This window comes from Perca fluviatilis, chromosome 12 (assembly GCF_010015445.1).
Source record: "Perca fluviatilis chromosome 12, GENO_Pfluv_1.0, whole genome shotgun sequence".
Classification (NCBI taxonomy): Eukaryota; Metazoa; Chordata; class Actinopteri; order Perciformes; family Percidae; genus Perca; species Perca fluviatilis.
In genome coordinates this window covers 18,812,631-18,829,038 of record NC_053123.1, presented here as the reverse complement: position 1 = coordinate 18,829,038, position 16,408 = coordinate 18,812,631, and the positions used below count along the sequence as shown (strand labels likewise).

General features: G+C 39.5%; 1 protein-coding gene and 1 long non-coding RNA gene across 4 annotated transcripts; one reads left to right on the top strand and one right to left on the bottom strand.

Annotated features, from left to right (window-relative positions):
- Positions 1–1,491: 1,491 nt before the first annotated feature.
- On the bottom strand, positions 1,492–10,286 carry LOC120570507 (FAST kinase domain-containing protein 5, mitochondrial). Of its 3 annotated transcripts, none has more exons than XM_039818899.1 (2): positions 10,210–10,286; positions 1,492–5,313 (listed from the first exon to the last, which is right to left on the bottom strand). In XM_039818899.1, the coding sequence occupies exon 2, from the start codon at positions 5,299–5,301 to the stop codon at positions 2,857–2,859; it is 2,445 nt and encodes an 814-aa protein (XP_039674833.1). In that variant the 5' UTR covers positions 5,302–5,313; positions 10,210–10,286; the 3' UTR covers positions 1,492–2,856. The 3 variants fall into 3 exon arrangements, with proteins under 3 accessions (XP_039674833.1, XP_039674830.1, XP_039674832.1); XM_039818896.1 differs by lacking the exon at positions 10,210–10,286 and adding an exon at positions 6,363–6,462; XM_039818898.1 differs by lacking the exon at positions 10,210–10,286 and adding an exon at positions 6,369–6,445.
- On the top strand, positions 9,718–13,193 carry LOC120570508. The gene is made up of 2 exons (XR_005641073.1): positions 9,718–9,868; positions 12,008–13,193. It is a non-coding gene; the product is annotated as an uncharacterized LOC120570508 (long non-coding RNA).
- Positions 13,194–16,408: the final 3,215 nt, after the last annotated feature.

Genomic DNA, 16,408 nt, shown 5'->3' with positions numbered 1-16,408 from the left:
GTCAGTAGGGCTGCAACCAGTGGGTGCTCAGTGGGTTTCAGAGGTCCAGTTTTGCATGACCTGCCATATAAATGTTTTGCCACAAAAAAGTGACAGTGGAATTTACTTAATGTCATACATGCTGTAAATGCATTCAGTTTGTGTGAAGCCTTTAACATTTAATATCTTTTGAGCCTTCCAGGGAGGAGTTTGCACAATACTCATTTTGGGGTTGCAGTTAGTGATTGTATTGTATAGTACTGATTTGAAGGATATTATTTTGTCCACCTTGTGAATAAACAATCCTTTTTTTAATAGAATGCCTAGCCAGCATTGAATCAGGGTTTCAAGACACTTTTGGCAATATTTCTTTTTAACATCATCAGTCCATCTCAATTTAACGAACAAGTAGATCATCCAGTCAGTAAACCTTTCATACTTACAGTATTTAAAAAAATAAATAAATAATGTTTTACTATAACCTGATTTAGACACTGTATCCTGCAACAAGAACAACAGTTACAGTGAGGAGTTGAATAATTTTTAATTTGCATTATTTTCACAAACATATCTTGAAATGTCACACACTTTGACCAACATCCTTAAAGCTACATTGTGTAAGAATTACATTAAAGAAAAAACTTCGAATTTACACAAATAGACAGAATTACCTGTTGAGAAGAAAGCAGGCAACTTTGGTGTCCCTTTTAAAATCCTTGCTCCTTATGAGCTCTTTTCATCTTGGAAAAGCCACTCCGATAGGCTATTAACTTTGATCTTGTTGCTTTGCCTGTTGCGTTGTCCTTTTAATTCTTTTTTTAGCTTCCTTGGCGACTTCGTTACATGTCCTCGAGAATAGGTGTGATCCTCCATTTTCAACAGGCTTTCAAATCTGCCGGCAGTCGCGAGTAATCTTCTCCTCCTCCCTGGCATTCGTCACGGTGCTACGGAGTGTAAAAGCACGAAAGGCAGAGGTATGTCCCTCTTTGGCTAATATATTTTAAAGAGGGAGGTGCAACATGGCGGCCGTCATTTGAGTGACTCATTCCTATGTATTCTCAATGAATCTGAATGGCAGATTCTACGCTTACGAGAATACTTTGATTAGTCGGTGGAAGTAATTACACATGAACAAGCACATATTTGTGAAAGAACAAAGGGGTTTTTGCTAAGAATCAACACAAAAAATTACACAATTTAGGTTTAAGAAATGTGTTTTGAACTAAACATGTAGAAAAGGTTAATGGTTGGTGGGTTAAAAACAGACATGTTGTGGCCGGGTTGGATCAGTGGGTAGAACAGGCGCACATGTACTGAGAGGTTTATGCCTCGACGCAGAGGTCAAGGGTTCAAATCCGACCTGTGACAATTTCCTGCATGTCTCCCCCCTCTCTCCCCTTTCTCACCTAGCTGTCCTGTCAAAAAAAATTAAGGGCGTAAAAGCCCAAAGAAATAATCTTAAAAAAAAAATAAAAATAAAAAAACAGACATGTTGCTCCTTAAAAAGGAGAATTCCGGCCAATTTTTACATTAATCTTTATCGCTATAAATGAAAAAATGAATGAAAAAAACCCGACCTGAATCGGTGCAGGCAACATGGAGTAGCTGCAGCTACGTATACTAAGCTAAACGGCAGTTGTCGGGGCAGGTTTTAGAGTGCCTTTGTGCCTCTTAACAGACACAAAATGCAATTAAAATGTCTGTGCAACGTAAACAGGGCCCTTAAGTGACAACAAGATGCATTTTAAACTCAGACATTCTTATCGATTCTGCTGGTAGCTAGCGCGCCCTGTTAGCTGTTCGCTGCTAGCTGCCGCCCGTGATAAGTGTTCAGCCAAAATATCACGCAGCAGTTCCGTGTGTATTTGTACCTCATCCATTTTGTGTGTGATCGATCTGGTGTTGGTGAGAGGAGGCTTGGCAGTGTCGATTTGTGTGGTAGTTTTAGCTGCGCTAGCAGGCCCGACCGGCCGGCATCCTTGCTTCTGATTTCTCACCGCTTTCGTCGCCTCCAGCTCCCGAAAACAATCCAGTGAGCGCCAAGTGGTCTGGCTATGTCCTCCAGAGGACAGGTCACACCTTCGCAACGAAAACTTGAAGTTTATCCCTCCTCAAAAATAGGTAGGCTAATTGAGCACTGTAGTGGTTATGACCATATCAGTGACTAGGTTACTACATGGAAACATTAGAGAAGGCTATCTGTAGTCTCGCGCTGAAGCCTCGGTGTAGCTGGAAAAGATAAACAGTGTGCAGATCGCTCTGCGAAGCAAGGTCGTGCCTGCTAGCGCGGCTAAGGGAACTACTACACCGATCGACACTGCCAAGCATCCTACTCACCAACACCAGATCGATCACACACAAAATGGATGAGGTAAAAATACACACGGAACTGCTGTGTGATATTTTGGCTCAACACATTTATCACGGACGGCAGCCAGTAGCTAACACTAGCAGCTAACAGGGCGAGCTAGCTACCAGCAGAATCGAGACAGGGTAGGTGAATTAAAACAATGTCTGAGTTGAAAACACATCTTGTTGTCACGCAAGGGCCCTGTTCATGTTGCACAGACATTTTAATTGCATTTTGTGTCTGTTAAGAGGCACAAAGGCACTCTAAAACCTGCCCCGACAACTGCCGATTTAGCTTAGTGGAAGCTTGTACACATAGCCTAGCTGCAGCTACTCTGTGTTGCCTGCACCGATTCGGGTCGGGTTTTTTTCCAAACGAAAGTACACGCATATTTATAGCGATCAAGATTAACGTAAAAATTGGCCGGAATTCTCCTTTAATAGACCATTTTCTATGCTTTGTACATACCCTAACAAACTAAAGATTGACCAGAAGCCAAAGTACTGGGTGGCGTGGACTCTTGATAATCATCGCAGACTGTTATAGACTTTGCAGTGCAGGTGTGCCAGCTTCTCAGCCTTGCTTTTCCTCAGCATAGGAGACCACTCCTGATGGTTAAGCTCCACAACTGTGTAGCCTGCCAACTTCAACTGCCTCCTCTTCATCGCATGAAGGCCCAACAACTGCTGCGAATGGTAGCAATAGTGGTTCCTGCTGGAAACTTGGATAGCAAGTTTGACTGTGCCTTTGAAGTTCTGAGGAGCTGATCCTCGACTACTGGGTTTGGCAAGAGTTTCTATAATGTCACTGGTCAGGTCGAGCCCTGTGTCAAACAGTCTCCCACCTTCATCAGGCTCTACTCTGTGAAGAGATGTAGGCCGCTTAATCGTAGGAGATGGGGTTAAAGGTTCAGGGGTGTTTTTGGTATTTGTGAGCTGTGCTAAAAGTTCCTCAGTTATAGTTACTCCTATATTCATTCTCCCCCAACCCTGATGAGAAGGAAATGTAGATGAACTGTTCTCTGGAGATAGGGTGGCTGTGTGGGATGCTGGGTTCACAGGTACTGGCTGTCCAGTGGGGTCGAGATGTACTTCCAGGTCAATGGAGCGAGTGTGGGGGAGAATCATTCTCTTACATACAAACTTCTCTCCTCCGAGCAGATCTTGCAGAGCAGATTCTGCCTCCTGAACCTCTGGCTTCTGACACACGTCTGATTGAGCAAACTTCCACAGCATTTCTGTCACCTCTTCTCTCAGTTCACAGTTCAGCCTTGGGCCACTCCACTGAGGCAACTCCAGAGCCACAGCTTCATCTAAAGTGAACAAGTCTTTTTTCAGCTCCAGCTGTGTGGATTTCAGTGCTAAATTGACAAAGTCAGGACTCAAAGCCAATGCAATAAGGTCCTCTGGGAACTGAGAGACAAAGGCCAGGCCAAGAAGACCAGTAAGCAGATGCTCTGGGTATCGTTGGAATTCAGCTTTCCTCCTTCTCAGGGCCTCTGTGAGGCTCGGATAGAAGCTTGGGCTCTGGACTGGGAGAAACCCTAATGTGCCAAAGGCCCAAAGCAGTTTGCATGAGTCTTTGCTCCTACAGTGTGGCACCAGAGAGGGAACTCGCTCAGCAATTGCCATTAGGATGTTATCATCACGGTAATGCAGCGCTGAACAGGCCAGTGCCACATGCATCAGCCCCTTGACACCCATCCTGTTGGCCCGTCGAGGAACTTCCTGTGCCATGGCCTGCAGCCACGCCCTGTGATACAGGTAGCTGAAACGTAGAAATTTCAGCACATTCACCATGGCAAAGTCGCTCATGTCCTCCACCAAAGAGTGTGCCTTATCAACAATGCGAGTCACTGAACCCTCAGATATTGAAGTCTGGGATTTAAAGAGCCCCAGGCATACAGCACCAACCTCCTCAGGGTACAGTTGCTGTAAATGACGCATGAGAAGCTGCTCTACAGGATAGATCAAGTCTTTTGGGCTCCGCCTACCTTCTCCCATTATATACAATAGTTGCACTAGCTCAGGGACCCCCATTTGTCCCAGGTGCAGACGGACTGAATCATAAAGGTGCTGTAAGAACTGGGGGACCTGCCTCCCAATACAACGCCACAAGTCAGCAGCTAACAGCAACTGGTGTAAACTCATTTGGTTGGCCCGGCGGCTCAGCTCGGCCTCATACAGCCCAAGAACAGTGTGGGCACAGGGCATGTCCAGCCACACAAAGGACTGCAGCACCTCCAGCAGCTGAAGATCATTAAAGAGGCGAAGGTGTTCCACAGAATACCGGAGGAGCATGATGAAACGTTGGTCACTCCTCACTAATGACATCTTATCCGGGTGTAAATGGCTGAGCTCCACAAGAAAGTGAGACACATCACATGGTTTCATGCTGCCTTTTAAAATAGTCACTTTTTGGAGCAGCAGCAAGGCCTCTTCCCATTCGATTGGGCGAGGCCGCTGGGTGAGGTCAAGGGTTATGGAGGCATACCCTGGCCGGCATTTGAGGAAGGCACGTGTATCTACCTTAACATCTGGCAGTGTGGGTTTTCTGTAGTACGGTGAAACTGATGGCATCTCGGGTTCAGGGCCTTTGTTGAAAGCTAAGTCAAGAAGTGTGTTTTTTGAGCTGGAGAGGTGCCGCGAGCAACTCACACTGTAGCGATTGCTCTGTTGCCAGAAGGAAGGTGCGAGAGTGGAGATACACTGTTCATCTTCGTCATTATCTGTTTGGCTCTGGGAGGTTCCAGAGTTCCACACAGAGTAATGATATGAGGAAGGGTTGTAATACAGCCTGTATCCTCCTTGAGAAGAAGGATCCTGGTGTTGCAGTACTCCTTTCTTCCCCTCATGATCATCAGTCTCATCCTTTTGTTTGAAAGGCACATGCTGAGTCTGGGTAGAGTCCTTTCTCAAGCCTGGGAGGTAGCATAGCCTGGGCACCCGTCGACACAGCACACAGGCAGCCATCAATCTGACAGACTGAAAAAGACAAAAGCTTGATTTCAAAAGACAGCAAGCAAATGCAATCCTACTATGCCTGGTAATAATTTACTGCAAAATGCTATTGTTTTAGTTTTCTGGGGTTTTTTGTTTTTTTTGGGGTGGGGAGAGGTTATTTTATTCTATGTATTAAATGTAGATCAATTTCATTGGTGGTCTAGGATGTCAAGAGGCCAAACAAAGGCTGCTTCTAAAAGAGGGGGAAAGGTAGATGTGGAATAATAAAAGGAGTCCAGTTTTAAGCACCTCAATATTGATTTAAATACAACAAAAAATAAACCCATTTTGTATACACTTTAGTTGACATTTTTGGAACATTATGGTCTAAAATCTTTGCAAACAAAATCACAATATCCATTTAATTGTACATTTCTCAAGCAAGGCCATTTGTTTAACAATAAAAGGTAAAAAACATTTCTTGTCAAGCACAGTAAACTAAGTGAATTTCCCTTGATGAAAACCAGGATTAAGACACTAAACAGTCAGTGCTATTTACATTGCAGAGCCATACATTTCTATGTACAACACTGCTTATAAACAATTGTGAATATTTCCTGACTGAAACCCAGAATACCTGTTGTTTGAGTGAACACACACACACACACACACACACACACACACACACACACACACACACACTCTCACTCTCACTCTCACTCTCTCTCTTAACGAGCGTTACTAAGTAGCTACATTTTAAACGTTTGAATACAAACATCGAGGTTAAACAAGTAGAGACACGTCACCATTTAGCTAACATTACTGTACAATCTAAACCATGGTGACTGCCTCCTCATCTTTTAAACTAGAAGATAACTTATTTTGTATAATACAGTGGTGTGCTCTGATATGCATGCACGTTATAACGTTCGTAAAGGAACAGCCTCATTGCAGATTGGGAATGTGGTGTCAGACAGACAGCAGGTAACGTTAATTTAGGCTTAAATTGCTAACTAGCTATCCAGCACAATACATTCTAAAATAAATCACATTACACACGTCTACGTCCTGTAACCAGACTGTTAACTCACCTTTACCTCTCCAGCATCAACACGGGGACTGTTTAAGCAGTATGGACATGTTAAACCCTCATGAAGTCCTGAGAAGGAAGCGTTAAATCCACAAAGTTGCTACAATTACATCGGAACTCAAGTACTTCACCCTTCAAAATAAAACTAACTAGCCATTACTAGCTCGATGATGTAACCATTGATGTGCTAAAAAGCAGAAAATATATTGTACAAATTGTAATAATGTATTAGAATATTGATTGTCACTATTGGTTTCTTTAATAAATGTGTGTAAAGTATCGTGTCGGACTCGTGGTATTACATTATTCTGGCAGTTCAATGTGGCTTCCATGGAAACAGCATAGAGCAGTAAGTAGTTGAAGAAACAGGCGTGGAAAGTAGCCATGACTGAACAGAGCATGACCTACGGCAGACGGGTAGGTTCAAACTTCAGGACGACAGAATGCAACAACAAAAAAGAGTCAGCATAGCGTCACCATTGAACCAGTGAATTATTATATAGGTTTTAAGAATTATGGCAAAAATATGTTTAACATAATTGTTCAAACCAAATCATAAGAAAAAGATATTAGAACAAAAAAGTGAGTATACCATAGTGCAAATGTGTAATTTAAATTGTTTAGCTATAACATTATAACACTAAACCAGAACCTTTACATACTGCTTAATTACCAGTATGATTAAATAATAATTGTTATATGCATTCTGTAACTGAAAACTTTTTTGTCAAAAACTAATTCCTTTGAGAACAAAAGAGTACGCCAGTCAATTGGTACTTTCTGTTATTTTATTTTGCCTGATTGTTATGTTTTTTTTAAACTGAATAATATTGAAACATAATATTAGAAAATTTAATTTGAACTGCTTGAACAACTGTAAAGTATATTTCAATTAATATTCAACTAAGATTTTTGTAAAACTGTTTTATTCTTAAATAATTTCTGCTGGGAGCAAAGTTCTTATTCAAATGTTTTCTGTATGCTAAATATACAATCCATGTCAGGATGCTACAGGCCATTAATAGTTATGTTTTGTACTTGATATGAATTAATTTTGAGCATAGCACAAATATGTATCAGTACTGGTGTTTTTACCTCTAATAATACCATCTAAAAAGAATGTAGATTGATCAACCCCATATAAACCTGAGATGACAAAATATCCATGCATTTTGGTTGTTGACTCAGCACAATGTTTTTTGCACTTTAGGGAATCACTTCTGACATAGACATCATTACTTGTCACTTTGGCAATTTATCCTACATTATTCAGTAATGAGCACATTAATGTTTTTATCCTCTCTCCAAAAACTGCAACTGGGATGCAACGGCTGAGTTTTTTTTGTTTGTTTTTTTAAAGCTGTATGTACATCTGTTTAGTGGCTCAGAAAGATTTACTTTTTTAAGTTGAGCTATGGTATGGCTTGTAAGGATGGGATCAAAAATCACGTCAAGCAAATTGTATTTGCATTTATAATATTTAATATGATATCGCATTGCATTTTATAACTATAATTTCTTAGACTGAATTAATCCTAGAGGTCGGACACCACATGTTTAATTTGTTGAAAGATATGCACACTTTTGCCAGAAACTAGTTTTCCACTTTGTTTTCTTTCCCTGTAGACCAATTATGTCCCCAAGCAGCCCTCTAGCTTTTAAGTGAGAAGTCCTTTTTGACCATTTAAAATTTAGATATACTTTTATAATTCATTAATTTAAATCAGATAGTTAAAAAAAAAAAAAACTGTTTCAAATGTTTCAAATAATGCAGGCAAACAAACCTGTAACAGCATAAAAAAATTAAGTGTTATGCCATCCTCCTCAGTATATTCATGGTTTTTATCATCAAACTAAAGTGGAATGAAGTGTATCACAGAAATGCATCACAGTTGATATGAATGTAGAGGTAAAAGGTAAAGTGACCCGAGGAGCTTTGGCAACACTTTAAACCATGTTGGTGGCAGTTTATTTTTACTAAAGTCTCTGCTGACATCAGTGAGTATTCCTACCATGTTTATCAAACTTTGAGTGCAACTAAGTTTCATACTGATGCTGGTTGCATAGTGTCAAAAAGTGGCCAGTACAAATACAGTGGGAGTATAAATATGTGGCCTTGAGTTATGTGTGGTTTTAATGTAACACAAAAGCAGGCCACATAAACCTGCATTGGGTTGTTATTTTATTAAACATTACACTGTAGTTTTGCTGTGAAATGTTAATATAAATTACAACAACAAAGATCAAAATCATATTATATTATAATGAAGAAATATATGTATTTATAGCTATTTGTGTGTGTGTGTGTGTGTGTGTGTGTGTGTGTGTGTGTGTGTGTGTGTGTGTGTGTGTGTGTGTGTGCTATTAAAGTTTTAAACAAATATGTTTGCCATTTTATTTAGATTAGATATACTGTAATAAAAACGTATATTACTCAGTAATCAAATAACAACGTATATTGCACTTGTTTCTAGTATTACTATATTACATTCAAGTAACTTTTTAATTTGTTCTTCTTGGTGTATTGTTAATATTCTGACTCTATTATATTTGTGTATGTATATAGTAGTTATAACCCAATATTGTCCACAATATCAAATTTAAAAAAAACTTTCCAACAGCAGGTTGAACATGCAAGTTAGACATCAAGACATCCATTTCTTTTTCTTTTTTAAGGACTCCATAAAATGATTATACTAATTATTTTAATTCAGGCACTTTATTTTGAATTCAGGATTCAACAATTATCTTCCATTTGTGAGGCATCTGTGCAACTCATAAAAAGTATGTTTTGATAACTAATTAAAGAATTCAATTTAGTTTGCTATTAAAATACAAAACTTCAAATATTGTGCAACTACAACCGAAAAATAGTTGGAATAAATAGACGTTACAAAAACTCCTGTTGGAAAGATTAATACATATGGTAAAGTGTGTGCCATAATGTAAGTAAATAACGAATTGATTTAAGTATATTAATTTTCGTTAGAACGACAGGGCGTATTTATTTCTAGAATTCATTCGTTTTCATAGGACATTTTTGTCTAAACGTTACGCAGGAAAACATCAACAAAATCAGGGGATAACTTCATGGGCGTCGACTAAACTCTTGTTTTGATGTTGCCTGTGTTTGTAGCCTAATTGTTTCCTTGTTTTATTTATTTTTTCCTAATGAGAAATAAGTCCGTTTGTGTAAAATATTTCGTCACCTCTGCAAGTTTATCAAACGCGTAAAAAATCAAGTGGTGAAACTTGAGAGTGGCACTTGGAGAGGAAGTAGTTGATTTATGCTAATGAGGGAGTTGGGGTTTAGCTACGCTGGCTGGGAGCCGCCCTTCATTCACCACATGGTTAAGACTCTACTCGCGCCACTTTCGCAATCTTACTACGATTCAGAAACTCCTAGCAAATCATAATAGTAGCACATGGTTATGCTTTTTGGATTATATGTCTTAAGTCCTTCTTTTCTCAGTTTTGCAGATACCCCCGAAACAGTGTGAGTAAACGGTAAGTCTGTACAAGTGAGTGAAGATGGTGGATTTTTAGAAGCTAGTCTCTTATTACGCGCATGTTATTTGCAAGAAACCTGTTGTTAGCCTTTTCGGGAAATGCGGTAAACGTCAGTAAAGTGAAATGCTTGGCGCTGTATGCGACACCGCAGCCACACTTTGACGTTTACATAAGGGGAAAACCTTTTATTCGTCAATTTCCGCATTTGAAAACATGTTGTAAGGGGCGCATCGCATGGCAACCTCTCCTCCATGGTTGGAGAATGAGGGAGATTTGAAAAGCATGTGTTGCTGCTGCACCTCAAGTCGATAACGTTACCTTGGGGAAGTGATACTCACTCGTGAAAATTAGTCTGTACACCCTTTTGTAGTTGCTGCAAGTTATAGACTCGTGTGCTCCGGTTGTCGGCCATATGTTGATATAATATTAAAGTTCTCAGTCCATTTGTTCGCTGTGGTGTATACTTAAAAGTGCCTCCAGAACAAAGCAGCAGCACATGGGGGTGCAGCAGGCCGCGCGCCTTTGCTACCCCGCGAGCTGCTAACGCTAACAAACCGACGAGAAGATATCGTTAAGTTGCATTACGTTATTAATATTTACTTTATTGACCACGTTATGTGCTTACATTGAAATGTCCTTTTCCACAAGCACTCGGGAACATGCACTGATATTTATTATTAGCGTTCATAGGTAAGCTAGCTATACTACAGCAGCTAAGTTGGCTAAGATAAGAGAATGCAATGCTCTGGATGGAGGGTGTAAGCCAACCGTAGCCTTTTAACTTGGGGTGTCTTTCAAGCTATTTGCTCAGATGACATGTTTAAGTATAACTGACCTGTGACATTATAAATTATCGGATAACCATCTCAATTTCTGAAAGCTAACCGTGCTCTGAGGCTGCACGCGCTAGCATGTTTGGCTAGCACATGCTTGCATGAACTGTTTTGATGGAGCCCTCGGGTACTACTAGCTTGTTGTGTCCTGGATTCGGACTTAAGTTTGCAGTAGCTCGTATCATACGCTTGGTGCGCCCAGCCATAATGAGCGCGCATTTCACATGCACCTGATTTCAGTGTTTTAACGCTACCAATTTAGTTATACGTATGTTGTGTTATCCAGTCGGTGGGTGGAAGTAGGTTTATAAAACGCTCAAAATGCGGACTCTTGGGCGCCATGTTAGCGCGTGGGGGAGGGGTAACGTTACAGCAATATATGTGACTATCCTCTAAGCAGCCTTGGTTCCCTCTCAGCCTTCCCATTGAACTTTGTTATTGAAGACATTTCGACGTGTGCTTGTTTCTCATGTGCGCCCCCCCCCCTCCATTAATGCACCTGCGTTTTACACCACACAAATTCCTGGACTTCATTTCTACATCAAACACATCAAAGCTGGCTGGTGGATACCTCTTTGGGATATTAGAACTTTGTGCAAGAATGAATACGCTAAATGTAAATTAATCAGTCACATGACCACTGGCACGATCTAAACCAATATCTGATCAGTTTCCTATGGTCTACTTCCTTTTGAAAGTACATCCGATGTTTGAAAGATCTTTCAATCTAACAGACTAACAGCCCTGTAAACATAACCTCCTTAGTGGAGGTTACGAAACAAGTCTAACATAACAAGGGTCATTCTGGTTGGAGATAACAACCTTAGTTGACTGAACTTCTACTTTATAAATTGCACTCATTGCTATGTTACTGGCAATTTGAACTAATGCTAAAGTGGATAAATCAGTTGTAACAGGTGATTGACGATCATTTTCATGAACTATTAATCTTTTAAACCGACAAATGCCTGATATTCTCTTGTTCCAGTTTGTCTCTGAGGATGTGCTACTTGTCCCTGTTTTTTTTTTATATCCTTGTAAATGTATCTGTTCTGTTATTGGTTCATAAAACAAGAACCTTTACAACATCACCTTGTATTTGCAAACTTGAAGTGACACGTATTCACCATTTCTTGACGTTTAGTAGGCTACTGTGTGTGTGTGTGTGTGTGTGTGTATATAGGTGTGTATATATATATACACACACACACACACACACACTGTTTTGATAATGACATTTATTTCAGCCCTGAATTGAAGTTGCTAACATACTCTTGATGCTGTCTTTCATTTATGCTTTCAGACCCCTGCGCACATCTGTATCTCGTGTGGAAAGCCCCTCATTGTGGATTTAAAGGCATCCTATTTCATTCTGTGATCGAAAACTCCACATGAACAGTTTGAAGTCACTGTAGTGTCAAAGTGCTTACAGTGCAGGTAGCTCTATAAAATCTACTGCAGTGAAGGCACTTTCAGCACTATTCTGATAATGTTAACTAAAGGAGCAGGCTTATTTACAGACACGACTGGTTTATGCTAGAACGGGATAGACTGAATCTAAATACACATCTGGCAGGACCTTGTTATCATCCTGCGGTGATGTTCGGCCCCTGCTGTTCCTGAGTGAGGCAGCTGTGTCTGGAGCGAGGCCCCTCTCATCAAACATGCTTGTTATTGTGAGACATCATGCATATTTTGCACTTACAAGCCTTCCACTAGTGCTTATGCTAAGGTGCATCTAGTGCAGATAGTGAAGTAGACTAGCACCTACTGCCCTAAGTGCTCCTTCTGGCATAAGGAGTTGGGACTCTCATCATGTGTGTACCCACTTTTAATTGTGGCAGTTCTCTGTTAGTTTTGCATAGTTGCGCTCCAAGAAGAAATACGTTGTGCAAATCTATGCAAAACTGATGGTGGCCTGTGTTTTCATCTGAATCCTCTTTTATTATTGTTTCTTCCTCCATGGTGGTCAATCAGGTTTCCACTACAACTCTGTTAATATGGCAAATGTTTAAGTAGTATTAAAGTGCTTATAGTGCAGGTAGTTTTATGAAATTCTACTGCAGTGTGAGCACTTAAAGTACTTCTTAGACCCATTTCTTCTTGGAACACTGCAACTGCAGAGGTAGCTTATGCACATGGGTCTCTGGTTAGTTTTGCTTGTTTGCTTTCAGCTTTTTACTGTACTGCTGTGCAAATCCATGCAAAACTGATCATAGAGCTGAAATCTTCTGAAATCTATCAGATGTGATCCCTTTCTGTGCAGGTTGGGAGAGGTGGCAATGCTCTGTACTTGTGTGGTATTGCACTTGTCCCGGCCTGTTGAGGACATGGGGAATTGTTCTGCACAAAGGTTAACTGTGAAATGGTTCTCTTATATCTAATACAAAATGTTTATAATCCTTATGTACCATCCATCTTGTCACTAATGATACTGTAATGATAGGGTTTGACAAATTCAACATTAAAAATAAATATTTCCATTGGCTCACTGATGTATTTTTTGCTTTTTCACTTGATGGATGGATGGATAGATATCTATCCTGGTTGAATGTCTGAGCAGATTAAAAGAAAGTGCTTTACTGCAAAGAATATACTTGTTATAATTGTAAAAAAAATAATCATATACCTGTCTTTTTAGGGTGTTTATAATTCACAATAAAAATTCAATGCTTTTGTTTCATGGTAAATCAATTAAATTTAGTCATGAAGGTGGACACTTACCAGTATCTGGGCTGTCTAAGATTGTCAACATTTAATTATAAGTTTTTAAAAGGGTTCACTTCTATGCAAAATCCATGCCATTTTCTTCACTATAACTTAACAACTATTTTGTTATATGAGGGTTTAACTCGCTGGCTTTTAAATGCCTTGTAAGCTTGGTGCATGGTTGGTTGAGCTGTGGTAAAATGTGCACAAGGGGGGAAGAAACATGAAAAATGGATGGATTACATCTCTGATTTTCATAAATTGGGATGATTTTTACATTGTCCTTAAAAGAAAACCTTTTTGGAATCGATGTCAACACAAAACATGTCCAGAGAATAATACATTATTGTTATTAAGGTCATACACAGTTTCCCAAACTATTTGCTGTTTTACAACATAATATATAATGATAAAGAATTTCTAGAATATAGTAAAACAATAATGAATTAAAAGTTGAACATTTAGATGTCAACTGTTTATCAAATAAAAGTGTAATAAATTATGCATGACATGTATTTTGCAAATTCTGTATAAAAACACTTTGCTTTCAGTGTAGCTCTTGTTGGGTGTCATTCTTTGTACTAAAGGCCTATCAGTGGTTGCAAGATGTTTTAAATGTTGGTACTATGGATAGTTTGTTCATTTGGGCTGTTCCTTTGAATTGAATGTGCAGCTCCCCCTTCCTCCAGCAGAGGGAGGTATCTGTACACTTAATAAAGTGTGTTTCTAAGGGGAACTGCATGGTGAATGAATTGATAGTCCAAACTGAATAAAGCAGTAGGCAAATTAAAAAATCTTTTTTTTATCGTTTTTTTTCCTTCTAATTCTAAATATCACTACATATCATCGAATATAAATTATTCAAATGGAAGTATATTTTCTGTTGCCTTATCACCTAAATTCCGTTGTCATGAGCAGATTCGTTGATTTTAACAAAATGAATCCTCCACCTGTCCCACACACATGCACGCACACACACATCCAGCCAACCTCAGACCAATGAGCAGAGTTTTCATTATTCTTCATTGCATGGTAGGCTGGCAGAGAGCCATTCACTGGAGTGTTCACCTTTCATTATCATGTCCTCTTTACTTGACAGTCAAGATAAATGGGAAGCATCCAGAAAGGACATGAACTCAAAGATGCATTCCTGCTTGTCAGCCTATGCTGATTGCTCTAGCAACCTCTATTTACTCTGATGTCTAGAACATCTTATGCCTTTATCAGACACAGATTGCTGTGTGATTATGGGTTGTCACTCAGTTGGATGGCACCTGGTGATTTCAAGTTGTGATAATGTGACCAAACTGTGTCAGAGATCAACTGATACAGCATTATTCCAAATCATGATATGGCGTTATTCTGTGTACATAAACTGTATAGTCTTGTCAAATACTGGATATTTAAATAATCAATATTTAAAAACAAAAGAAAGCTCATGGATGACAAATGCAACCCATTTTGGAAGTGCACAATAACATACTATTTAAAATTCTAGTTTTTTAGCCATGCCAGTGGCATGGCTCTAGGAATGGCAATGTCGGTCAGTCCACGTCTTTGTTCCAGACAGAAATATCTCAATAAATACTAGATGGATTGCCATGAAATTCATGGTTCCCAAGGGATAAATCCCAATGACTTTGTTGATCTCCTCATTTTTCCTCTAGAGCAGCTATGATGTTGATATTTGTGAGTTTGAGTGACATGTCAGAAACTATTGGGTGGAGTGCCATGAAATTCAGGATGAATTGTAATCACTTTAATGAGTCTGGACACCCTGACACCTAACAACATCTAATTCCAATTTGTCTAATGTAATTCAAATTTATGAGTATGACCACCTGCAAAATTAATGACATTCACATTAGCCTCAGCTGTTCATGTATAGTGCTAATTCACAAATGTTAGCATGCTAATACACAAAGGTAAACATTACACCTAAACATCAGTGCATTGTCAGTGTGAGCATGTTAGCATGTCCGCGTTAGCATTTAGTTTAAAGTACCGTTTTGCAGCCTCAGCTATGGCTGTAGACTGCCAGTCTTTTTATATCAATATCATTCTATTTCATCCAAAAGGAACACCAAATTAAGTTACTTCATTCATTTCAATACATATACAGTATATCGTCAATGAAAAGTCTCCCTTGATTGCCTTTTGTCAGCCATAGGCTATTACAGTAGAATAGAAATCATCATAATAACCGAATGACATCTGATAGCATGCTCAGCTTATTCAATATTTAAATATTTTGTTTGGGACATGTCATCGTATTAGGCCTACATTTGCTATGAGGTGGTGATAAGAGAATATTTTTTCATTAGCTATTAGTTGTTGCCATGAAAAATTAATGCCTGTCTCTTTGCATATGCCAGTTGTCTCAAGTCATTTAAATGTATGGCAGACTAATTAAGACACAATCCTCTCAGCGCAGAAGTGCTTTTGCTAGAGGTGTTGGGCTTTTCTGTCTTTCTGCTTGATTGTGTTGTTCATCTCGTGGACTTATTCCTTCCTAATCTGTATTCAGAGTTCAGCCTTTCTCTCTCTCTCTCTCTCTCTCTCTCTCTCTCTCTCTCCTCTCTCTCTCTCCCTCCTCTCTGTCTTCATCCATGGCTAGAAATCAAAGGCATTTTACTAGACCCTTAACCCATGACTGCTATTTTTCAGCTCAGGCTTATGCAAAACTGACTTTTTATTGTGAACAGTTATTACCCTCACTCTCCCTGGATTAGAGAAGGGAGACACAACGGCCAAAAGAACAAGACTGTTCATTCAGTGTCTGGATGTGATGTGATCTTCTTTCCTCTGAGTAACAAGCAAAATCTAACATGAAAAAATATAATCAATATGCCGTCATTCCTTTAGGATCATACTAATGGGTGTCTGTTTGTGCATGCTTAAATTTGTTGGGTTCGCTGGTACAATTATTGTTGAGACTTTGTCAAGGCCTTGAGAGAAAGAGGATGTATGAGATTGAGAGGGAGTCATTCTTCGT

What these genes read in the sequence shown, in the direction of transcription:
- LOC120570507 (XM_039818899.1), bottom strand. Translation starts at nt 5,301, where the DNA reads ATGGCTGCCTGTGTGCTGTGTCGACGGGTGCCCAGGCTATGCTACCTC.